The sequence below is a fragment of the Notechis scutatus genome, chromosome 4 (genome assembly GCF_049901735.1).
Source record: "Notechis scutatus isolate UNSWTSFEM ecotype Mainland chromosome 4, rNotScu1.2, whole genome shotgun sequence".
In the NCBI taxonomy this organism is placed as follows: domain Eukaryota; kingdom Metazoa; phylum Chordata; class Lepidosauria; order Squamata; family Elapidae; genus Notechis; species Notechis scutatus.
Window position 1 is genome coordinate 133,545,441 of NC_142012.1, and position 27,089 is coordinate 133,572,529.

Sequence of the window (27,089 nt, forward strand, 5' to 3'; positions counted from 1 at the left end):
TTTCTCTATCAATTTGTGATTCTTCTTTTAAAAATGAACATGAACATTCATATAGCCTAGACATTAGCTAATTCACATTTTGAGACTGTTCACATATACTCACTTTTGATGTATTTTTTGAGCTAAGAAATTAACTGCATGAATTTGGAAAAGGGGAAATAATGAATGAAAAGTGTTCTTTCCTGTATTGATTAGTATCGTCAGAAATCAACACAGAAAACAAGGCCATTCAATCTCCATATTCTACAAAGCACAGGAAGAAATTGCCTGCCAGATCACTGAAATAAATCTCAAGTGCTCGCTGAAAACCAACAAGATCCATTAGGTGACTGGGGAAAACTATTTTAATCACACTGTCACCTTTGCAGAGGTCTAGGATATTGACAAAGCAAATGTAATCTAGAAAGTAAGCTAACATGGCAAAGGGCAGGTGAGAATATATTTCATCACCATTGCTCCAAAATAAAACACAGGTCCAACTTATGATAATGTATGTCAGTTGAGCTAGAGACGAATAGCTTGTCCCCAGTTGCTTGTCTCCAGTTTCCATAGTATCAGCAGCACTCCAGCAATGACAATTTAGCATTAATATGCACCACTCTCTGCTGGCCCTGAATAAACAGACAATAACCAGTGCTACTTCTACTTGTTCTGGCCTTCCACAGTCCAGTTACAGCTGCAGCAACAAAAGTGGCATTAGCTACAGTAATAAAGGTAACAGAGTCACCTTTACCTCCTCACTGCCTTCACTACTACAAACATTGGCTGGCCAAATGCTAGCTTTTACTCCTTCATTGACAGTCAGATTCATTGCCGATCACATCTCAAATCTTTGATTCATATCAAGAATTCCTTTATTCCATTCTCAATGCTTCTTCAATCCTGCTCTCATCTTTTAGTCCTATGTATATTATCCCCCACACATCCTCATCACATTAGTGAACTTTCATTCATCTTCTCCAATATTACCTTCAATAATCCAGCAGCCTAACTGCATTCTTTCAAAATCCTGTTCCAATGAAGCAAGTTTAATTTTATACAGTTTATTGATTACTGCCCAGATTCCAACTAACTCTGGATGATGTACACTAATATCAATAAAATAAAAACAGAATACAATAATTACAAAAGGATAAACAGATGGCAAATCCAGCTAACCTCACCCACTGACAGTTCTTTCCATACCAGCATTAAACTCTCTGTATGCTTTAAAACAGACCTACAAGTTGGTGTGTGTGTGTGTGTGTGTGTGCACGCACATTGTGTGTGTTTGCATGTATGTCTGTGTATCTGAGTATGTATATACATGTATGTATGATTTATATATTTTGTACAACTAGCGGCAATGTCCATAATGATCCCTTCTCTTATTTTCCAACAGAAATCGCATGTTAATTTAGTTGGGCTGAAAAAGAGTGACTGCCTCAAAGTCACCCAACCAGCTTCCATGCCTTAGAGAAAACTGAAACCCATGCTTTTTCAGTTTCAAGCCCAACATGGCAACCATTGCACTTGATTCTCTTTCTGTATGTGCAGTGATGTTTGAGTGACAGAAGCAAGAGAAAATATTTATGTGTCTACCATCATGAATAATAATCAATTGTTTCTGTGCTCCAGAATTAGTTCTTTCAACTATCCAGAGTTTTAATAGAAGAAAATAGATGTACTTCAAGGTTGAACTGTATTGTTTAGTGCTCTCTGAGATTTGTTATTTACTTACAGATGTAACATCATTATTGTGATGATTCAACACTTTCTTAATTTGCCATAGCCAATTGTTTAAAGGTAGGGTAAAACTATCAACCTGCCTGGGATTCTTAATGAAAAGTCTCTGAGATAGCAAATACACAAGGCAGTTTCCTTAATGACATTCAGATTCCTGAAACTAATGGGATAATTTTGAAAATTGAAATATAGTGTCAGAGTGCGCACAGTGTGAGTAGGTGAGACAATCCAGAAGAAAATACAGTACACAGAGGTTTGTAATAATAAACAGGTTTATCTCTACAAAAGAATATACATATATGTACCGGGCAAAGGTCAAACAATCAATCAGAAATCAGCTACAGCAGCACGGAAGCACATACCACACACGGAGAGAGAAATATACCCCAACAGGGCCTCTCTTATAGTACAGCCTCGTAATAATCTTGCTGACTCATTCCTCATCATTGCATCATCATTATAGCATTACAGTATTACAACATTACAGCAGCAGGTCAGCTATTAAGTCATCATTACACTGACATATACCATGTAGAGGGTATAGACCAGTGATGGCTAACCTTTTCCACATTGCATGCCAAAAGTGTGTGCCTGTGCATACATGCTTGCTTGCATGTATGCACCCATGATGCAATGCACGTGTGATTCCCCCGCCCTCTGTGCATATGCGTGCAACCCCTGTGCATTAACCACATGCCTCTGCACATGCATGTACAGACACCCCGCACTGCACACCTCTGCATATGTGCATGTATCCCCCACATGCACATCTCCTCCTGTGCATGCACGGCAGGTACCCAACAATCAGCTGGCTGGCGGAGGGCACGCACGCATGCGCAGTGGGGTTCTTCCGGGCGACCTCTTGCATGCCAGCAGAAATGGCTCTGCATGCCACTTCCAGCACGCATGCCATAGGTTTGCTGTCACTGCTATAGACATAGATATTGTAGAAAAAAAGTTTGACTTATATATGCTATACTTCACATGTTGGCATCAACAACTTAGTATCAACATAAGCTTTCTAAAATTATGATTGCGCAACTTCTGTAAATGTGAGACAACTTGCAAATATTCCTTTTTAGGCTTTTATAAGTGATTTGACATTGACACTGGCATTGTCTCGACATAAATTCTAGTGGTCTATTCAGAATATTTATTTCTTCTTCCCCATGCCTTAAATTATGATGCGGATGCAGGCTTGAATTATAATACTGATTTAATTTGGGCAGACTATTTAATTCAAAGTCCTGTTTCAATATTTGGATCAAAGAGATCCAAATTGCTGTTCCAACTTGATATTTCCGCAGGAAACGTGTCCAGTTTACAAATAGTCCTTGGATTATGACAACTCATTCAGCAAACATTCTGCAATGGCACTGAACAAAAGGGACCTCTTACCTCTCTATGTCTCTGTGATCATATAATCACAATCAGTCACTTGGCAGCTGGATTACAATTATGCACAAGAAAATTCAGTGGGAAAGCTAGGAGTAATTGCAAATTGCTCCTGCTCTCACAACTTTTTTAATGATCCACCCATGCACCATTGTGCTTGCCATTGGCATTTGTACACCTGCCCACACTCCATAGCATAGGCTGCAAAGATCCACACACCTGCCTATGCTCAATAACATGTGCCTATGGCACTTACTTGCCCATAACTCTCACCAACAGCTCTCATTTATTGGCTTGAACCTCTCACTTCTTCTGATGTCATTGTCAAATGAAATCTTTGGTCAATGACCCATGCATTGGGGTAAGACAGCAGCCAGGAGTGCCAAGTGTTGATGTAACATCATTCTTTGCAACTGCATCATTTAATGACAGAAATTCTAGTCCTAATTGCTGTCCTCACCTCAGGACTAACTATAATGATTTATTTCAAAAGAGTGTTTGAATCAAGTTTCTGGAATTGAAGTGCCATACATTTTAGTGTTTCTGTAATAACCATTTCAGTGGAGAGAATCAACTACATACAACTCTAGCAATATGTGTACAGCACAAGGATCTATACCAATATAAGTAAAACAAAAACAAACAAGAACCATTGAACTAGATCTTGCATTAAGGTGCTTTATCTCAGGTGACTGGTCTTAGATGAAAACTGTATTATCTGGTGAAATGAGGTGCTGTTTAAAAGAATCATGGAATATATAATTTTAAAGGGACTTCAGAGATCCTTCAGACCAACTCCCTATATGGTTCAGGAATCCTCAACTATATTATCTCTGACAAATCTGGCATCTGTTTAAATAGTTTAGTAAAGACTAGCAGATCTTGCTGTTAAGAATGTTTTCTGATGTCTAGATTTTTTCTGAAATCTGCATGTTAGTCATTTTGATATCCTTCTATTTTGCCTTGTCACCTGAAACAACTCTTAAGTTATTCTACTCCACATTCTACATGGCAGCTTGAAGATAATTATGTATCTATACATGCCCATTCTTTGTAATTTCTCCTTTCCAAAACCTTACGATATTAGTTTCCTTCCTCTGGATATTCTGAAGTGTGATAACATCCTTCCTAAAATGCATGCCCAGAACTGGACTAAGTATTCTAACTACAGCCTGTAATTGATGGAGTAGAGTCAGTAGCTACAGTAATAATCAATAGGTTATAATTATTAGCTTACAGATAGTGACAGCTTTTTAAAAAATTATGCTTCTGCTTGCAATTTTATAGCATTTTAAACAAATAGATATCAAAATCTATCTGAATAGATTCTTTAGGTAACCAGCTGTTGCCAAATTGTGAAGAAAATTATAGTGAGCCTTCATGTTGTATTAGAGAAATGATGATTGTACTGTTGTTTATTCCCTAGCTTGTCGATTGAAATTATACCTTCTCTTTAATATAGATATTATTACCCCTGAGAAAACTATTCTAATATTTATGGATGAATATTTGAGAAGGAGAGGAAGAGATGGAGCTTTTCTTCTTCCCTATTGGTGTTCATTCTGCATAGGAAGTGAATCCTAATAAAATCCCTAGGAACAAATCTACCTAGTTATTTCTTCCAGTTGCTGAAATGTATTTTATAACAGCATATACTTGGGAAAAAAATTAAACATGCATACAGTATGTGGCTAAATCACACAGTACTTAATCAAATCTTGTATGTATTATTTTTACACTTTTTATGCAAAAGGGAATTCTGAAATAAGTATTGTATGCTATATCCATAAAAGTGTAACAGGATCATTAAAGTTTAAAATATAGCAATATTCATTTGTTTTGCTTCATCATCTTCCAAACTTTATTCTTTCCTTTTCTTTTGTTCTTTAGATTTGTGATAAAGAATGGCACTACTATGTTGTCAACGTTGAGTTCCCAGTAGCTACCTTGTATATGGATGGTACAACATATGAACCTTACCTTGTAACTAATGACTGGCCTATTCATCCATCACACATAGCAATGCAACTCACTGTTGGTGCCTGTTGGCAAGGTAATTATATTAATTTGAATGCATAAATTGAAATTTCGCTGTATTGATATTTCTATTAAATAGAGGGTTGTATTTAATGAAATCATAGTTTAAACAATGCCACCTGAAGAATGTTCTCTGAGAAGAACTGCATTTAGACCTTCTTAAATTTTGATGTAAAAATGCAGGCAATACACATGCAAAAAAGTAATTTAATTTAATTTTTAGAATACAAGCATTTATTGAATAATTTAGATATTCTCTGTGCAGCAAGAAAATAGAACTTTATTATTCAAATCTACATAGCCACTCATTTCACACACACACACTCTATGTATGTGTGTGTGTGTGTCTACTCCTTCAGATCATTTCTTCCAATAATCTACAAATTCCCAGACATTTTATGATTTAGTCCATTTATTCACACCTGGAATTAGAAATTATGTTTCATACACTATGCTGTCTTGCAAATGATTAAAAATTACTTAACTAAAAAGTGTTGCCCTGTTCCACTCCAAATATCCAATTAACTAGTTATGTTTTATTTTGATTCATTTTCCATTCTTTTCTTTTACTACTACCGATATTACATCATTAATTAAGTAGCTTGATGATCCTCTTTCATTGATTTCTTTCACTTAGTTCATGTACTGTGATTTGTTTGGCGTTAGCTTAGTGTGACTTAATAGTTTGTAATTTAAGAAGATATATATGAACCGTGAAATCATGCACTGTACTACCTAAAGTGTGGGGCTCATTATAGCTTTTTTATGTTGAATTTTATTTATATACACATAACATTTCACTATGAAATAATTGTTCTTAAAGAAATAAAGTCTACCTTTATGTGCACCTTCCACAATCAGACTCTGTATATGTGTTGGGATTGCAATATCCGGAATTTCTATCCAGCTTAATTTTCAACCATTTTCTTTTGGCAATCCTAAATCATATGAAGAATATTATATTATAAAAAGCTATTAAAACATTATTAATTCCTATTCTATTGTATGATGGTGGTGGTGATATTGATGATATTTGGTTTATGACTATAGCCTTACATTCATTCCATTTTCCTCTCATGCTTCAAGAAGTCAGCTAATTAGAAATTAAGTGCTGGACAATCATGCATCATAATTATAAGTTATTAAGTCTTAGGTCTCATAGCTGTTATTTATTCTGAAGTGATACCACCTCCAGCTTGAACTTCTGGTCAAGCATATGCAAAGAAAAATGTGTCTGGATAGACAGAAAGCATTTTGAATTTTCCTTTAATTGTCCTCACTTCTGCCATCTTCAGGAGAAAATATTGTAAATCAATCTATGCTTGTCCATCTGAACCATAGGAAAGTATTCTCTTGACTGAGCTTTGAAAGATCCTTGATAAGTAATAAAAACTCTCTTGACCCACTGCACAAAAAAAGGGAATTGAGGGAGTTGATATCTCAAACTTGATTGGCAATTGGAATTCCTAGCCCTAGCTCTTAAGACTTTTCTGGAACTGGAAAAGAGCTGATGTGATTCCAATCTTCAAGAAACTTGGAGTTTCCGGGACCTGATGGGATCCCAGGGGAACTCTACAAGGCAATAGGAGAACATATAGGACCCCTCCTGGTGGAAGTATATGATGAGGTTTTACTTGCAGCTAAAATGCCGGATTCATGGAGGGAGACATTGATTTCACTGATTCCGAAGGAAGATTCAGATCCTTGACTCATACAAAACTATAGACCAATTTCTTTGTTAAGTACTGATTATAAAATATTTGCTACTATTATAGCAAATAGACTAAAAAGAATTTTGAATGAATATATACATAAAGACCAAAATGGATTTCTCCCCAACAGACAAATTAAGGAACAATCTAAGAATAGTGTAAATGTTTTTAAATACTATGAAGCCCATTCGGAAAAACAAATAGCCCTTGTATTCTTAGATGCACAGAAGGCCTTTAACAATTTAAACTGGCAATTCCTAATCCAACAAATTTACAATGTGAATTAGGCACTACATTTGAAAACATCATAACCACAATTTACACCTCACAAAAGGTGAATATCATAATTAATGGAGAATATACGCGCTCAATAAAAATAAAGAAAGGAGTTAGGCAGGGATGTCCATTATCTCCCCTGCTCTTCATACTATCTTTGGACACACTGCTTACATGAATTAGGCAGAACCCAGGAATAAAGGGGTTAAAGATTAAGAAAGAAGAATATAAATTGCAGTCATTCGCAGATGACATGGTCTTTTTCATAGAGGACCCAATTGAAGTAGTTCAAGAACTGTTGAAAGACTTAGATCAATTTGGGAAAGTCACAGGACTCAAAATTAACAGGGAAAAATGAAATTAATAACCAAAAACTTAACAGGAAAACAGAAATCAGAATTGGAAAAGGCAATGGGATTACAGGTGGTAAAAAAAATTAAATACTTAGGAATATGTCTGACAGCTCATTGTAAGACACTAATGGAAAATAACTATAACAAACTACTACAACAGGTTAAAAAAGACCTAGAGCTATGGGTTAAATTGCAACTCTCCCTATTAGGGAGGATTGCCACTATTAAAATGACCAATCTTCCTAAATTTATTTGTTCCAGACAATACCAATAAAAATACATAAAAACTACTTTGTGGAACTAAATAGGATAACCGCAAAATTTATTTGGCAAGGGAAAAAACCGAGAATAAATTTAAAAGCAATGTAAGATATGAAGAGCAGGGGGGGGGTATGGCACTCCCAAATTGGGAACTATACCACAGCGCAGCCTCCTTACTATGGCTGAAAGAATGGGTAAATTTATCGAATAAAAGAATACTATTTCTAGAAGGCCATGATTTACAGAGGGGGTGGCATGCGTTCTTATGGGACATGGGGAAAACCAAACAGAATTATTTCCACAGACATGTAACTAGAGACTCTTTATTGGCTAATTGGAATAAAATAAAGAAAAAACACTATCTAAAGATCCCGATTTGGATCTCAACGATGGAGGCGATGATACAGCCGAACAATTTGGATCTTAACAAGATGATAAAATACAAAGACCTACTGGATGCACAAGGAACTTTAAAATCATGGCAAGATCTCCAAGAACAAGGGCTATGAATTGACCGGTGGGCTTACCTCCAAATATAAAATAGATATAGACAGGATAAGAAAGCTTTTGGAATTTACAGTAAGCCACAACAATGAGATAAAATCTTATTAGGTTCAGACAAAAATAATATAACTAAATTTTACAACTACTAATTTTACAAATTTTACAACTAGACGAGGAAGTAGTCAAAGGCAATATGATAGCTTGGAGTAGAAATATAGGACGTAGCATCACCTTAATAGAATGGGAAAAAGTCTGGATCAGGAATAATAAAACCACAAAATCAGCAACATATAAAGAAAATGCCTATAAAATGTTTTACAGATGGCATCTCTCTCCTTCGAGATTAGCGAAGATGTCTCCTAACATGAATCTGAATTGCTGGAAATGTAAAAAGACACACGGAACATTCTACCATATGTGGTAGTCCTGCACAGAAGCCCAAAGATACTGGCAGAGAATCAAAAAATTATTGGAGGAAATAACGGCTGAGCAGATTGAATTAAAACCAGAATTCTTCCTATTAGGGATATTCAATAGACAACTCCCAAAAAAAGCCAAATATATAATATTACACATACTTACTGCAGCTAGATTAGCTTTTGCACAATGTTGGAAACAAGCCGATATTCCATCAGAGGAAATGACTATTCAGAAAATAGTAAGCTGTGCAGAAATGGATAAATTGACCCTAGCACTTAAGGATAAAGAATCATCAGAATATTACAAGAGCTGGGAAGGTTGGTATCATTGGATAGAACAAAGATAGATAATATAATAGTAAACATTATTAAAACGTAAAGGAGGTAATAACTATATACTCACATTAAGATTTAATTGTAAATATGACACCAATAATAATAACAAATAAGGAACCACAAACTGTCGATAATGGAATTGCCTTTTATCTGTTTTTTTGTTTTGTTTTGTTTTCTCTATTTTTCTATGTTGTGTATGTGTTTGTTTATTTATTTTAATTGTATATTCAATAAAGTTTGTTTAAAAAAGAAAAAGAAACTTGGAGTTTGAAAAAAAAGCACTTGAAGGACACTCAGACTGTGAGGGACAAACTCTAAGCAAGCTTTTATGTGTTTTGCATTGAGGAGAGGCTTCCATCTAATTATTCTGCCATAAAGCCCAGATCTGTGGAGGGCTTCAGTAATGGTTGTCCTTCTGAAACTCTGTCCTGTCAGAGTGACCATTGGGTTCTTGGTTATTTCTCTTACTAAGGCACATTTCCCCCGATTGCTCCGTTTGACCAGGGGACCAGCTCTTGAAAGAGTCCTGGTTGTGCCAAACTTCTTCCATTTGAGAATTATGGAGGCCATAAGTGCACTTAGGAACCTTCAGTGCAGCAGAAATTTTATTGTGGCATTGCCCAGAACTGTGCCTTGTAATAATCCTGTCTCTAAGCTTAACTTAACCCCTCACTTAAAATCCTGTCTTCATTCTTTTCCTCTTGGTTGTTTCCTCAGATACATTTCACTGTTCATTGATTGCCACTTTTTAGAACATCAAAAATAATACAACAATAGCAACATAAATAAAATGGAGAACTGGAGAAAACAGTTTTGTGGTTTGCTATTTCTGGAGCAAAAACTTAGAGATTTTTTTAAAAAAATACATAACTGAAATGTACAGTATGTTTCAGATGAAAAAGATAACCAATAGTGCTGTAAAAATAAAACAAAACATTTAATTGTATTAAATAAAATTGCCTTCATAGCTCAAATTATGGTTACCATTAATCAACACAATGCAAATGTAACTATAGGTCTAAAGATTAGCATAAAAGGATTAAAATAATTGTCTAGAGATAAATACAAAACAGAAAGTTTAACTAAAAGGAATTTTGAAGATAAAAAGGCTCATTTAAAATTTGAGTGGTTTTGCTTTTGTTTTGCCTTTGAATCCTTGTTGATTCCTGTAACTGCCAGAATAAGTCCCACAGCTTTCTCAGAAAGAGCTTGGAAATCTTTTACCATTGCCTCCTTCCTATTCCTTACCTAAAGTGACCTAGCTGGGTATATGCCTAAGGCAAGATAAAATCCATCGTCTTTGAGCCTGCTTTTTACCCACAACACCAAACTGACACTCATTCATTTCATTTCATTCGTTCTTCCTTTATTATTTTTATAAATAACTCAAGGCAGCAATGCTTCTTCTTCCTCTTAATGCTTCTTCTTCTTCTTCTTCTTCTTCTTCTCCTCCTCCTTTCCTAATGCTCTTTCTTCCTACTATTTTCACCACAACAACCCAATAAGGTGAGTTGGCTGAGACAGAGTGAATGGCCCCAAACCGTCCAATTTGCTTTCATGCCTAGAACTTACATTCTCCCTGTTTCTAGCCTGTTTCTTAACCACTAGACCAAACTGGCTTTTTATTTAGATAATAAAAAGTAAATCTATCCTAAACCATAGGAGAAAGCCAACTCTAGCAGACCATAATTAAACAAATTCAGGTGCTATGGATTACTATACACATATGAAAATCAATTTTAGGTATAGCATTACATATTTTCAGACATTTCGTCTATTGGCTAGAAAATGTTCTGTTTAAACATGAGTTTCATACAATTTCAGTTTATTTTTGAATGTGTTCCATTTTATGAGAGAAGACATTATTATTGCCACCTGCTATTCTGTCATTCACATATCTGGCTGTCTGCCCACCTGCCTATCCTTTTCTCTTTCCCTGAATAAGACTGAATGGAGAATAGAAGGCTGTTATCTCTAACCAATTATTTTTTGCATTTGAACATAGCTGTTTCTTTTGCTATGCAGATGAAATACAAGTGGTGCCCAAATTATATTTTGTATGAAACAGACACATTGATTAAAGATCTATAAAAGTTGTACTTGTTTTCAACTGCACTGAAAAATGTACCCAAACCTAAAGAGTTATTACACATCATACTTCTAGTAAGATGTCAAATGTCATAATATTCTTATTCAAAGTTCTCCTGCTCAAGCAACAATTTTATCAGCTATTCATTTAGTACATTAAGTTATTTATTCTACATGTGACCTAACAAATAAAGATTTGGACACGGCAGTCTGAATTAGACATCTGAATCCCAGCCAATCTACATCCACTATATTGCATTAGCAATAGGGGAGCAGAATTTAGAAACAAACTATTGGTGATCAATACAATGCCTTTTAATTTACAGGCTTTTTCCTATTATATTTGAAAATGCTATGATAATAAAATTAATTTGCAACAATTTTTTTCAACACATAACATACAAGCATTCCCTACTGCTACTATAAAATATGGGGAAAACATATTTCTGTGCCCTCTTTTTCTCCAAATTCCCCTTGTAGATATATAATTGATATATTGATATAAATATATTTAATTGTAGTTGATTATAGTTATTGAAGTTGAATCATTTATCAGTGATTGTGACTATATTCAGAGAAAAGTTCTGCAGTCATTTTAGCCACTTCAATAGAAAAGACAGAGATGGCATGAGCATTCTCAATTGTCCCATAGTTATTACTGGCTAATACATAAATAAGATGTCAATTAATCAGATATGCTAATTGAAATGATTGTAAACATAGAGAGTAGTTTATTATGCAAAGTATTTCTCTGTAACATTCTGAGGCTCTGTCTTTTGGTTTCCAGAATATATTAATATTTATTTTTAATTAATGGAAGGGGAACCATGTTAGGAATGTAAGTCACCTAACAGTTGGGTTGGAAACTATATAAACCAGGATAGACATTTTAATACTGTCTCTTTAAGGGAATGCTAAAATTGTAATTGGGTGTGGTTCCTCAAATGGCCATAAGATGGAGCCAGAAACCTGGGTTGTTCCGTTCTGTTGTTGCTGAGAGTGTTGCCGTTCCTGCATTTTTCCCTATTGACTGTTGCTGATTGTTGATGTGAGGCTATTTACTGAACTGTTTTTGATACTGGACTTTGTTATTGGATTATCCCTGGACTGAAAACTGACTGCTTTAACCGTGAATGACTTGGACTGTTTGTTGAACTTTGCTTAACGGTTTTACTGGAAGTAAAAACCTACATTTTACTATACAGTATATCTGTATGCTGGTTGTGTGTTATTCTTCACCACTCTCACTACGTCTCCCTGTGTGCGCTCATTCTCCTAACGGGGAATTACCTCAACAAACTATAAAAATAAAAATATAATGTTAGATTATAGATCACAGTGCCATAAGTATGGCTGTACTAATAAGTCTAAATTTGATCCATATGAATATTGCAGCTACTTGTGGATTATTTCATTCTATTAAATGTCACACTGAATGTTTTTAAAAAATAGTGCCAGGAAAAAAATACTTAGTACTTTGTATATTTTATACAGAATATTTCCAGAAATACATGGATTTTTCTATGCAGCCTTTTCCCCTAATGTAATTATTCTAGTATATAATTTCTCCTGAACAATTTTCCTATTATTCAGTTCATTAGCATGCAATTTAACTGGTATTTTTTTTAAAAAAAATCTTTCAAATATGGTATTGATATAAAAGCTTCAAAATGATAAATAAAAGTAGTGCTGGTCAATAAAAAATAATAAATTGTCCTATTTCTACTGTTTGCAGTTCTTTTTTGAACTTCTAAACACTTATATCAATTTAAAAAATATTTATCATACTTGTTTTGTTCCTTTTAAAATATATCATTACATTGTCCCAAAGGTGCTTTTTCATGTGGCAACTGGACTTTCTTGATTTTTTCTTTGAAGACGTTTTGCTTCTCATTCAAGAAGCTTCTTCAGCTCTGACAGGATAGTTGCGAATGGAAGGATTTATATTCCTTGCAGACAGCTGGTCATTTGCATCATTTTAAAGAGCCATTGAAACACTTGGGGGTTTATCTGTGTCCTCAGGGTCACCTGAGTAGTGCTCTTGGTTCCTGTAGTCTGCAGTTTTTTCCTCTGGAAATCCATTCCTACTCCCACATCATTCAAAGAGTGTTCATCCCAAATTGTATAGCTAAAAGTCTGTAGAGGTTCTCAGTCATTGAGGTCATGGGACAACTTTTTTTCATGGGGCAAATTTTCAATTTCATTGTACACATCTGCAATAAATGTTTGTTTGTTTGATTGGTTGATTGATTGATTGATTGATTGATAACTGAGAATCTCTGCAGACTTATATCATTACATTGCAGTCATATTTATCTATACCTATGGCAAACAAATCTTCCTATTAAATAGAAAACATCTTCCATAAAGCCAAGATATAACTGATCCCTTTTTCTTTTTTAAGTTATAAGTAATCTTTCTATATCAAGATCTGCCAGAAAAAGAACTATAATTCATTTTGCATTGTATCTCATGAGATCAAAGTACAACTCATAAGAATTTCAATTTCCATCCTAAGAACTTCATGTAGTAGCACTAATTATTTAATTAAAACATAGAAGCAGAATTTATTTCCTTAGGGTTACAATGTATTCATGGAGTCTCTAAATTCTCTTTCTCTTTTTTGGTATCTACCCCCAAGATATCATTCTCCTTATTTTCTTTACATTTTCCTATTTTTAAAAAAAATGAAATCAATTCATACCTGGAAGCTAAACAACTGCCTTTCCAAATTATAAATGATGGATAATTTTTGAGAACACACACTGGCCCGGTGTATAACAAAAGATAGTTATATTAAGTTTCAGTTAATCGGATTAATTTTAACAATGGCAGTAAGAACAACTTCACAATAGCTGAATTAATTATTGAGGGAGATATTGAGCTTCCTTTTACTGGTTGTGTTCAAACAGGTGGTTAAACTGGTACTTATTAGGAATACTTTAAATGGGATTCCATGCACTGACAAATGGACTGATATTGAAAGCCAAAATAATCCCTTTAAAAGTTTTGATTTTACAAAAGTGTGAGGGAAGTAGCAGTGTTTTGACACTCCACGAACAAGAGTAAATTTTTGTCTTAACTATTTAAATAGTTAATTTTATCACGGCATGTTCAGGTACAGAGAAAAGACCATGTGTTTGCCATTTCAAGTTTGCAAAAACAATCAATTGTATTATTGATTGTTGCAAGTAACTAAGTGCGTGTGAAGTTTGGCTGCATTTGGCTGGGCTCAGGTGGTACAGTGGCAATAAGGTTTGTTATTAATTTTATGGTGCAGGTGGTTTCAGTCTTTTTTTCTTTTGCTGGATATACAAGTGCATTTCACTTGAACCCATCTCCTTTATTTAATTTTGTTGTCTGGCTGATGTTTGGCACTGAAAGATATGACCAGTGTTAGTAGTTTCTTGAGAAGACTGATTGTTCAGCTGAATAATATTTTGAACTGTTCCATTCATTTATCAGTGCTATAGACTTTGCTTGCTTGCTTTCCAGGGAAGACCTGGAATGCTTTCATACAAATGATGCCAACCTGTTTATTCTTAACAGTTATTTATAAAAGTGAAAATTTTTAACATAAAAATACTCATATTTACATCAATTTGTGAAACACACATCCAAAAAAGCGTCTGTTCCTCATTCACTTTTCTTACAGTTTAAACCAATGTCATCTTAAGCAAATGTTGTCATTTATAATAACTGATTCCATGATATCCTGAATCCTATTTCTTTGAAACTTGACATCTTTCTCCAAAGCAAAACTATTTCACTGTTAATATTTACATATACCTAATATGTGTCAATATGTGTTTAATGTTTAAAACCTTACAATTTCCAATAAATAATCTGTGGAAATCTTAAAAATTTATTTTGCTGGAATATTTCAGTATACAGCAGCATTGTACTACAGATTTAATTGTAGCTCATGGAAATACTACTATGTGACTGATTTAACACATTTTAGATCAAAACTTTTTGCCACTATTATCTTTCCAAAATATCCTGTATATTTTACTTCCTGCATACACTTAGCAATAGCACTTAGTATTTAAACTTATATATCACTTCATAGTGTTTTACAGCACTCTGTAAGTGGTTTACAGAGTCAGCATATTGCCTCCAACAATCTAGGTTCTCATTTTACTGACCTTGGAAAGATGAAAGGCTGAGTCAACCTTGAACAGGTCAGGGCTGAACTCCTGGCAGTAGACAAAGTCAGCCTGCAATACTGCATTTTAACCACTGCATCACCATGGCTCCACTTATTGGTCTTTGGCCATTATCTTGATCCTTTGAAAATATTTGTAAGAATTCACTTGCCCCAAAGGTTAAAAGAGAGTAAAAGTCATGTGCATTAATAGAAACTTTGCCAATCTGCTGCTATATGAATGCTTTTTTCATACCAATATTACTGAAACCAGTTATTTATTTTTTCCTTATCTATATTTCAAGAAACCATTACAGAGAAGCATAGAAGTAAATTTGTGTTGTAGCTAAGCAAATTTGATAGGTGGATATTTTATTAATTTAGCTTATCTATTTCTGCTTTCAGAGATATTACTATTCCTGGTTTAGATTTAATTTGGTTGATATGTTATTTTTAAATCTGGCATGCTATTTTCAGCTTTTTGTTTTACTATATTGAACACAACTCTACTCATATATTTAACATAATGAGATGTTGAATGTATCCTAAACTGAACAGTTTTTCCATCATATGTTACAGAAATGATTTTTTAATGCTATATTTCAGGCTAGGACATATTTTAGTACACCTAAAATACGTGTAACAAATGATGTTAGAACTATAAGTAGAATTATTTAACTCCAAAATAATAGTGTATAAGCCATTTTCTTTTTACAGCTTACAGCTATAAGAATTTCAGCCCAATTATATCATTTCAAACATATATAACAGTGCTGAACATATTGATATTCCTAAATAAATATGCATGTATTACTCATGACAATTTGTGGTTCCTTTTCAATAGGAGGAGAAGTCACAAAGCCCAGATTTACTCAGTATTTTCATGGCAGTCTTGCCAGTCTTACCATACGGCCAGGCAAAATTAAGAGTCAAAAAGTGATTTCCTGCTTGCAGGCTTGCAAGGAAGGTCTGGATATTAACTCCCTGGAGAGCCTTGGCCAAGGAATAAAGGTAAGAAATGAACTGATACAATCTTTACTAACATCTAAAACTGATTTATGAAGTGATTTATGAAGCAGAAGATAGAATACAAACTCCAAGAAGCAATCTAATTTGCCATAAAGTCACACAAAGACAGTAAAAGTGGACCGTTGGGACAATGACTGTGTTCTCTCTAGTGTAAACCTATGGAAATCAGATAGTGTAAGTGTTTCACAACCATTCAGGATTTCCATTTCATTCTGTCTGAAATGATTCTGTATAGAAGCAAGTGAGTTTCCCATGAGAGACAACACACACACACATATTAACAGGTATGTAAAATCAAAGAACACTTGTGAAAGACTTCACACACACACCTCAAAAAACCCTCAGCAAGTTGTGGAAGTATGACACTAAAATTTCATAACTAGAACTGTCTGCAGAAGATAGATCCCTTTTTCTTATTGTTTAACATAACATCAGCATGATCAAAAAGGGTTCTAGCACAAATTACAAAATTGAGGATTTACTTGGATCTTTGCATCAAGTCAACTTCTGCTTTTGCACAGTACTAAACAGCCACAAATTACTTTTTTATTTTTTATTCTAAGAAATAATTCTAATTCATCGGAACTTTTTTAAAAAGTCAAACCTCTAATGCAGATTTCACAAACTGCAACACATTATGCATACAAATCATATAACATCTCCACCAGTGGGAGTAACCCTGAGTAGATAAATATTGAAAAAAAGTGGAACGAACATATTACAGGTGCATTCAATCTATCAGATTCACTGAGTGCTGTACTTTCCACAATTTTTATTCTTTTAAATTAAAATACTTATATTGAAAACAGAACTTGTGGTAAACAGAATATTCATTTTGTTTGTCATTAAAGATACTAGAAACTCTTTCAACATGTTAGCTATAGCAAATCAACACTCTCAAATTCTGTAAAGACTGAAAATAAGTTTGACCAAAATGCATTGCATCATATTACATTATACACTGCTCAAAAAAATAAAGGGAACACTTAAACAACACAATGTAACTCCAAGTCAATCACACTTCTGTGAAATCAAACTGTCCACTTAGGTAGCAACACTGATTGACAATTAATTTCACATGCTGTTGTGCAAATGGAATAGACAACAGGTGGAAAGCATAGGCAAGCATAGGCAAGACATCCCCAATAAAGGAGTGGTTCTTCAGGTGGTGACCACAGACCACTTCTCAGTTCCTATGCTTTCTGGCTGATGGTTTGGTCACTTTTGAATGCTGGCGGTGCTTTCACTCTAGTGGTAGCATGAGACGGAGTCTACAACCCACACAAGTGGCTCAGGTAGTACAGCTCATCCAGGATGGCACATCAATGCGAGCTGTGGCAAGAAGGTTTGCTGTGTCTGTCAGTGTAGTGTCCAGAGCATGGAGGCACTACCAGGAGACAGGGCAGTACATCAGGAGACGTGGAGGAAGCCGTAGGAGGGCAACAACCCAGCATCAGAACCGCTACCTCCGCCTTTGTGCAAGGAGGGACAGGAGGAGCACTGCCAGAGCCCTGCAAAATGACCTCCAGCGGGCCACAAATGTGCATGTGGATGCTCAAACAGTCAGAAACAGTCTCCATGAGGGTGGTATGAGGGCCCAACGTCCACAGGTGGGGGTTGTGCTTACAGCCCAACACCGTGCAGGATTTTTGGCATTTGCCAGAGAACACCAAGATTGGCACATTCGCCACTGGTGCCCGTGCTCTTCACAGATGACAGCAGGTTCACACTGAGCACATGTGACAGATGGAACAGAGTCTGGAGACGCTGTGGAGAACGTTCTGCTGCCTGCAACATCCTCCAGCATGACCGTTTTGGCAGTGGGTCAGTAATGGTGTAGGATGGCATTTCTTTAGGGGGCCACACAGCCCTCCATGTGCTTGCCAGAGGTAGCCTGACTGCCATTAGGTACTGAGATGAGATCCTCAGACCCCTTGTGAGACCATATGCTGGTGCGGTTGGCCCTGGGTACCTCCTAATGCAAGACAATGCTAGACCTCATGTGGCTGGAGTATGTCAGCAGTTCCTGCAAGACGAAGGCATTGATGCTATGTTCCCCAGACCTGAATCCAATTGAGCACATCTGGGACACATTTGTCTCACTCCATCCCCCAATGCCACATTGCACCACAGACTTTCTAGAAGTTGGGGGATGCTTTAGTCCAGGTGTGGGAGGAGATCCCTCAGGAGACCATCCGCCACCTCATCAGGAGCATGCCCAGGCATTGTAGGGAGGTCATACAGGCACTTGGAGGCCACACACACTACTGAGCCTCATTTTGACTTGTTTTAAGGACATTACATCAAAGTTGGATCAGCCTGTAGTGTTTTTATCCACTTTAATTTTGAGTGTAATTCCAAATCCAGGCCTCCATGGGTTACTAAATTTGATTTCCATTGATAATTCTTGGGTGATTTTGTTGTCAGCACATTCAACTATGTAATGAACAAAGTATTTGATAAGAATATTTCATTCATTCAGATCTAGGATGTCTTATTTTTGTGTTCTCTTTATTTTTTTGAGCAGTGTAATTTTTTCTGACTTCAAATTCAGTTTGTGGCATTTCGTAAATACAAGCAGTCCTCGAATAACAACAGTTAACTTAGTGACCATTCAAAGTTACAACGGCATTGAAAAAAGTGACTTATGATCATTTTTCACACTTACAACCATTGCAGCATCCTCATAGTCACGTGATCAAAATTAAAATGCTTGGCAATTGGTTCATATTTATGATGGTTGCAATATGCTTCCTCCTTACAAGCAAAGTCAATCAGTGTTTCACTTAAACAGCTGTGGCACAAATGGTCATAAAATGAGGCAAAATTCACTTGACAAATGTTTCATGTAGCAACACAAATTTTGGGCTCAATTATGGTCAAAAGTCAACTCCTGTTCATTTGAGCATTTATCCATTCATATCAATGTACCCACCCATCAGGTTTCACAATACCTAATTAATGAAAGGCTGTGTGATATAAATGAAATATTGAATAATACTTGTGTCTATTCAAAAAACATTTTAAAAAATGATGTCAGCCCTCTCAAGTAAACCAGACAGGAAACCCAACTAGATAAGCTAATCCTATTTTATTATAATTCTACATTATCAGAATCTTGCAAGACTTGAAGATACAAACTTCCCGCCTCTACTTTTAACCTTCTGATCAATTTGGGTGGGTCCTCCCTAAACTACTTTCTCTGAGCATTAAGCTCCATCTCTTGTCTGCTTGTTTCCTGGGTAACATCCCTTCCCCTCATTCCCCAGGTTCATTCACATATTCCATTACAAAAAGCCAACATGATAGTTACAACTGCCTGATCAAAACCATACTTCTTAGTAAATATTTGACATTAACACATGTATAAAAGGGAAAGGTCTTTGATTTCAGTGTCATCCCCATAGAGGCTCCAGGTCAATATGAAATGTGATGTAAAAACTAAACTTTGTACATATTATGAATACACTATAAATATAGCATTTATACAACTTCTATCAATATTGCTTGCAGTGTGCTGCTTGCTGTTCTTGGAGTGAGGGTAGGGAGGAATGATTAAAAAAGAAGGCATGAACTGATTCCATTACACAGTAAGAGACTATCATGTTTACTGATCAGATCGTGAATTCGTAAAAAGCCCTTACATCTAAAAAACATCCAGGTTACCCAGGAGCTTGCTCTTCCTGAGACCATCATCTGTGAACTGTCCTTAAATATCACATTTTGATTCTTACTATGTTACAGAGCCCCTGATTATGACATCAAACATGTAAACAAGCTAAATTCACTACTAACATGGGCATAATCCTGCCCACACGCTTTTATCTTTCTTGGTGACTTCAATCTACCTCATATTAACTGGACCCTAAACGAATGTACAACTGAACCCATATATGCAACCTTCTACAATGCAGTAACAAGTCTAGGACTAGAACAACTAGAATAACTAGTAACCAACAACACTAGACTTAACAACTGCCTCGATCTCATCTTCTGCAATAGTTTGAATTTAATTTATGAAATGCAAACTAAAGAACCCTTTTCCAACAGTGACCACAATGATTGACTTTTGTCTCAACATACACCCACACAAAAATCATCACAATGACGTAATCCCCAATTATAACTCAAAAAAGGCAACTATGATCTTATAGACAATGATCTCTCATCCCTTGATTGGCAATCTCTATTCAGTGGATGCAATACTGTTGAAGACCATTACAACATATTTTTACTTGAAGTCAAAAGAGTCATCAAACTATATGTACCAATAACAACTCACAAAAAAAACAAAAAAAACAACAACAACAGATTACCCATAACAATAAGGAAACTTCAAACCAAAAAGAGATCACTCTGGCAGAAAAACAAATCTGGTCACGTTGTCAACTTCAAAAGCTGATACAAAAATTTATGCCACCAGATAAAGACTGAATGCACCAATTATCACATTAAACAAGAGGAAAACCTTCTATGCACCAATTCCATCTGCGCTTTTTACAATTTTGTAAACAACAAACTAAAAGACTCAAGGTCCATCCCACCCCTGATAGGACCTAATGGTAAAGACTGCAACGACTACACCATTAAAGCCAACATCTTTAACACATTCTTTGGCTCAGTATTTGTAAACAGCAATGGATCATGCCCAGTATTTCCAAGCCGAACCACAGATAACTACAATGATCTAATACATATCGATTTTACAGAAGACAATGTTGAAAAAGCACTTCACAATCTAAAACCATCTCTATCTATTGGACCGGATGGAATATGTGCCTACTTCTTAAAAAAAAGCTATCCACTGCCATAGCAGAACCTCTAAGCATAATCTTTGAAAAATCTTTCAGGACCAGTTCCTTGCCTAACCTATGGTCACAAGCCACGGTCATCCCCATCTTCAAAAAGGGAGATCCCAGCCTAGTTGAAAATTACAGACCAATCTCCTTATGCTACGTCACCTGTAAAGTCATGGAATCAATTATTAACCAATCCATTATGCTCCACTTAGAGACAAACAACCTACTCTCCAATAAACAATTTGGTTTCAGAAAAAAAATATCCTGTAATCTGTAACTGTTACACTGCAAAAACCTATGGACGACATAACTCGACCAGGGCAAAGCAATATACGCAATCTACATAGACTTCTGTAAAGCCTTTGATTCAGTGGTACATGACAAACTACTCCTAAAACTAAAATCTTATGGTATCTCTGGACAACTGCATAACTGGATAGAAGCATTCCTGTCAAACAGACAACAAATGGTCAAAATTGGGAGTGTCCTATCAAATTCTGTACCTGTCAATCGTGTTGTTCCCCCAAGGCATTGTTCTAGGACCAACTCTCTTCATACTCTACCTAAATGACCTCTGTGATCACATTAAGAGCATCTGCATTCTCTTCGCTGATGATGTAAAGCTGTTCAATACCACAGACAATACTGCTACCCTTCAAAAAGACCTTGACTATGTATCAGAATGGTAAAACAAATGGCAACTTCAAATCGCAACAAATAAATGTTCTGTCTTACATATTGGCAAAAAAAAATCAGAAAATAAAATACAAGCTGAATAGTCAAGACCTTGTTGATGATCCAAGCTCTGTAAAGGACCTTGGAATATTCATCTCTAATGATCTAAGTGCTAGAGCCCACTGTAACTACATAGCCAAAAAGGCATTAAGAGTTGTTAACCTAATCCTATGTAGCTTTTTCTCCGGTAATATCACACTACTAACTAGAGCATACAAAACATTTGCTAGAGTAATACTCGAATACAGCTCATCAGTCTGGAACCTACATTACACATCTGATATTAGCACAGTTGAGAAAGTCCAGAAATATTTCACAAGAAGAGTTCTCCACTCCTCTACTCATTGCAGAATACCTTATGCCACCAGACTTGAAATTCTAGATCTAGAAAACCTTGAATTACCCCATCTTCAGTCTGATCTAAGTATCGTATATAAAATGACTTACCTGTCAATGAATACTTCAGCTTCAACCATAACAACACAAGAGCACACAATAGATACAAACTCAAGGTTAACCACACCAAACTTGATTGCAGGAAATATGACTTCAGCAACAGAGTGGTCAATGTCTGGAATATGCTACCTGACTCTCTGGTTTCTTCCCCAAACCCCAAAAACTTTAACCTTAGACTGTCTACTATTGACCTCACCCCTTTCCTAAGAGGTCTGTAGGAGGCGTGCATAAGCGCACCAATGTGCCTACCATCCCTGTCCTATTGTTTCTTTGTTGTACCCATTTCATGAATTCATAACCATGTATATACTTATACCTATTATCTTGTAAGCGATTGACAAATCAAAATAAATAAATAAATAAAAATAAATGAAGAGAGATTAAAATAGTATAGCTTTTGCTGATACTAATGTCCAACTACCATTAGGCAACATGGGAAATTATCTACTCTAAAATTCCAGTTTGGAATATCTGCCCAACTCCAGAATTTCTGTAATGTCTGGAATATTCCATCACATCAAAGATTCTGCTTTTTGGAATCTTGGATTTGATGCTGTGCTTTAATTAAATCCTAATTATGAGATAAATAGTGGAATGATTTGCTACTAGGTTTCAGGAAATTGTGAAGCATTTTTGACAAATTATAAATTCAATTAAAAAGAACTTTCAGAACTTTCAGTATTACAGTGCATTCTTAGCTTCCATACTGATACTTTGGATATTCATCCAGTCAAAGATGTCTGGTTAATAACAGAATAACAGAATTGGAAGGGATATTGGAGGTCTTCTAAACAACCCCCTACTCAAGAAGGAAACCCTATAGTATTTCAGACAAATGGTTGTCCAATCTCTTCTTAAAATTTTCCAGTGTTGGAGCACCCACAGCATCTGGAGGCAAGTCATTGCACTGATTATACTTCAGCTTCAACCATAACAACACAAGAGCACACAATAGATACAAACTCTAGGTTGACCACACCAAATTTGATTGCAGGAAATACAACTTCAGCAACAGTGGTCAATGTCTGGAATACTCTACCTGACTCTGTGGTTTCTTCCCCAAACCCCAAAAACTTTAACCTTAGACTGTCTACTATTGACCTCACCCCTTTCCTAAGAGGTCTGTAGGAGGCATGCATAAGCGCACCAACATGCCTACCGTCCCTGTCCTATTGTTTCTTTTATATATTTTTTTATTTTTCTTATATGTATCCATGTATTCATAACTATGTTTTTACTTATACCTATTATCTTGTAAGCAATTGAGAAACCAAATAAAATAAAAATAAATAATGTAATTGGTGCAAAATTGGTGCAAAAAACTGCAACAAGTAATATTACACTAACTGGTAATATTACACTAATAACTAGAGAATACAAAACATTTGCTAGACCAATACTCGAGTACAGCCCATCAGTTTCAAATCTGCATTACGTATCTGATATTAACACAGTTGAGAAAGTCCAGAAATATTTCACAAGAAGAGTTCTCCACTCCTCTACTCATTGCAGAATACCTTATGCCACCAGACTTGAAATTCTAGACCTAGAAAAGCTAGAACTACACCGCCTTCGGTCCGATCTAAGTATAGTATATAAAATTATACATTACATTGTCTACCTGTCAATGAATACTTCAGCTTCAACCATAACAATACAAGAGCACAAAATAGATACAAACTAAAGATAAACCACACCAAACTTGATTGCAGGAAATACAACTTGAGCAATAGAGTGATCAATGTCTGGAATACTCTACCTCAGTGATCCCCAACCTTTTAGACGCCACGGCCCGGTACCGGCATCAGCTGGGCGCCGCGGCCTGGTACCGGCATCAGCTGGGCGCCGCCATCTTTTTTGATGAAAAAGCCCGGTGAGCTTTCTACCCGGAAAGCTCACCGAGCGTGGCGCCGCCATCTTTTTGATGAAACGTGCTTCCGGTGAGCTTTCTACCCGGGAAAGCTCACCGGAAGCACTTTTTCATGAAAAAAAAGATGGCGGCGCCCAGCAAGCCGCGGCCCGGTAGGAGTTGTTCCACGGACCGGGACCGCTGCTCTACCTGACTCTGTGGTTTCTTCCCCAAACCCCAAAAACTTTAACCTTAGACTTTCTACTATTGACTTCACCCCTTTCTAAGAGGTCTATAGGGGGCATGCATAAGCACACCAATGTGCCTACCATCCCCGTTTCTTTTATTTTTCTTATATGTATCCATGTATTCATAACTATGTTTTTACTTATACCTATTATCTTGTAAGCAATTGACAAACCAAATTAAAAATAAATAAATAAATAAATAAATTGTTCTAATGGTCAGGAAATTTGTCCTTAATTCTAGGTTGCTAATTCATCATGTACCTTTAGAAAAGGAAAACAGGAACTCAAGCTTTATTACTGCTCCTCAATTTTTATCAAATGTTCCTTCCTTCTACAAGAGGAAACTTTGGCTGCAGTGCTTCTTTGTTTACTGCAAAAGGGGTTCAATGGCAGTGTACTTAACAGCATGTGTGCTTTATAGAAATTTTAAAAAATACTTCTTTGCTTCATTATGAAAAAAGGAGCTGCTGCTTACTTACACTTTTCTTTAAAATATTGGAACTGTGTTTCATCACAATGCCAAGCAACACAGATATGCCTGTTTGTTATTATTTTTTATTTATTTATTTTATTTATTTATTATTTTTTATTTTTATTTGTCAATTGCTTACAAGATAATAGGTATAAGTAAAAACATATAAGAAAAATATAAAAATATAAGAAAAATATAAAATATAAGAAATATAAGAAAAATATAAAATATAAAATAAACAATATTATTATTCTAGGACTTTGTCTTCTTTTGAAAGAAACTATGTTCAAATTGAAAAAAAGGCCCCAGCTTTATTCCAGGAGTTTTAAAAAGTCCTCAGCTCTTTCCGTGGACATACTTTTGAAATTTATACTGACTTCAAATCTCTTTTGGGGATCTTTTCTAATACAAATCCTATACCCTTAATATTTCTATGCATCATTACAGTCTCCTGGTTAATGCTAATGATTACTCACTCATCTATTGCCAGGAATAACAATAGCCAGAGGTTATTGTCTGACTCACCTGCTACATAAAATGCCAGATTTTAAACTGCCATCACTGCTGGAACTCTTAATGCTGAAGGCCCTCCCACACTACCATGTCAAGCTGATCAGATTGCAAGATTGCCTGCTTGAGATCGCAAAGTAACTCATGTGTTAAACTGGCTGTATAAGAGTTGGCCAGTTCACAGGCTACTAGAATTTAAACCATTCAAAACCATCAACTTGAGACATCTCACCATAAGTTTTTTTTTTTTCCTAGCAGGGAAATTCTGTTACTGTAAGAAGCCATCAAACTGTCATACTTCCTGAAACATGAATGTTTTGGCAAGAAGTATGTTTGTTGGGTAGGGATTGATCAGGGCAGTGGAAAAAAATAGTATTCCTCCTCGGAAGTAATCAAAACACCTTGTGATGACTCCTTATTGATTTTGTGAGACTATTTCAGAAAAAGAACTAATGATGCTACACTCTTATTCAAAACTGCCTGCAACAATAATAGCAGTGCACCACTTATTTTGAAATCATAGATTGCCTTGTCTGATATTATCATCTTAGATAACATATGTGTATTTCAAAGTTTTATCAAAGTTTAAGCATTTTATGAACAATATGCTTTTCCAAACTTTTACAGTTCCCTTAATCCACCCAAATAATCTTCAACCCAATAGCTAGACTGTGGAGATGATGCAGATAATCTTGGATTAAATGAAGCAAATTATTGGAAGATACTAGGACAGCTTCCTTCTTGTATAACATACTACTCCTTGCTCAAAACATGAATCCGTTCTGGTGAATTACATATGGGCAATTAATATAAAATAGGCTTGACTTTTCATCCTTTGTAATATTTACAAACTAAGCAAGAATTGGAAATGTGCTTTATTTTCAAAACTGGTTGGAGTTGATGCCCTTGCACCAGAGTTAGTTGAACATTACTCCAAACATTGTTTTTGCCTTCAGGAGTTACCAAAGGAAATTTCCCTGAATCTTGTATAACTTACAAGTTGAACCCAGAAATCATTATTGAGAAAGATACTTCTTGCTTGATGAAATTATCTTACTGTAACTAAAGAGTAAAGATGTATTTGTTATGTATTAGTAATACTTTTTGGCATCCTGAAGCTCATGCAGTTCTTCAATGAACCATAGCTGCTGTTTTGTAAGTAGTCTGACCAGGTGTTTAAAAGAAGCAATCATGCATGGGAATGTTGCACTTCAATATTCACCCTTACTACTTGCATCCCAAGGTTCACAACTTGCCCATCCTTTAGGAATGCTTTTATTTGTCCAGTTTGAGGCGGATATCTGCTAGAAAGAGTCAAAATTGTTGTTTTCCATTTTGCCTCCAGCAGCTCTCTAGTATTGACAAGCAGTTGTTTCTGTGATCGAACTGTGTATTGGGGAAAAAGAATCCAAAAGTTTAATGTTTCAGTTTCAAAACATTTTAGTCTGTGATCTAAAAGCTGGCATGGTGCAAGTTTCTTCATTCATTTTCACCTTTTTGGCCATTTTCAGAGCCGGTTAGACAGCAGGTGGCAAAAACGAAACAAGCTACCAGGGGCAAGTCTCATGCAGTGTTTTTGAGTTGGCCTGACAGTGACATGCCTTGATGAAATTGCAGTTGGGCTTAGACTTAAATAGAGCAATAAAAAGAAAGATTGTATCTAGCTTTCAAGAACATTTGTGTAACAATTGTTTCTAAGAATACACAAGTGCATAGAAATGGTAGGTTGCCCTGGTTA

General features: G+C 35.7%; 1 protein-coding gene across 1 annotated transcript in view; it reads left to right on the plus strand.

Moving 5' to 3' along the window:
• The window catches only part of CLSTN2 (calsyntenin 2), a 267,779-nt gene that overhangs the window by 226,661 nt on the left and 14,029 nt on the right, over nucleotides 1–27,089 (plus strand). The window contains exons 9-10 of the mRNA XM_087965006.1: nucleotides 5,011–5,173; nucleotides 16,098–16,264. Coding sequence (XP_087821132.1) covers nucleotides 5,011–5,173; nucleotides 16,098–16,264 — 330 coding nt within the window. The remainder of the gene's footprint in view (nucleotides 1–5,010; nucleotides 5,174–16,097; nucleotides 16,265–27,089) is intronic.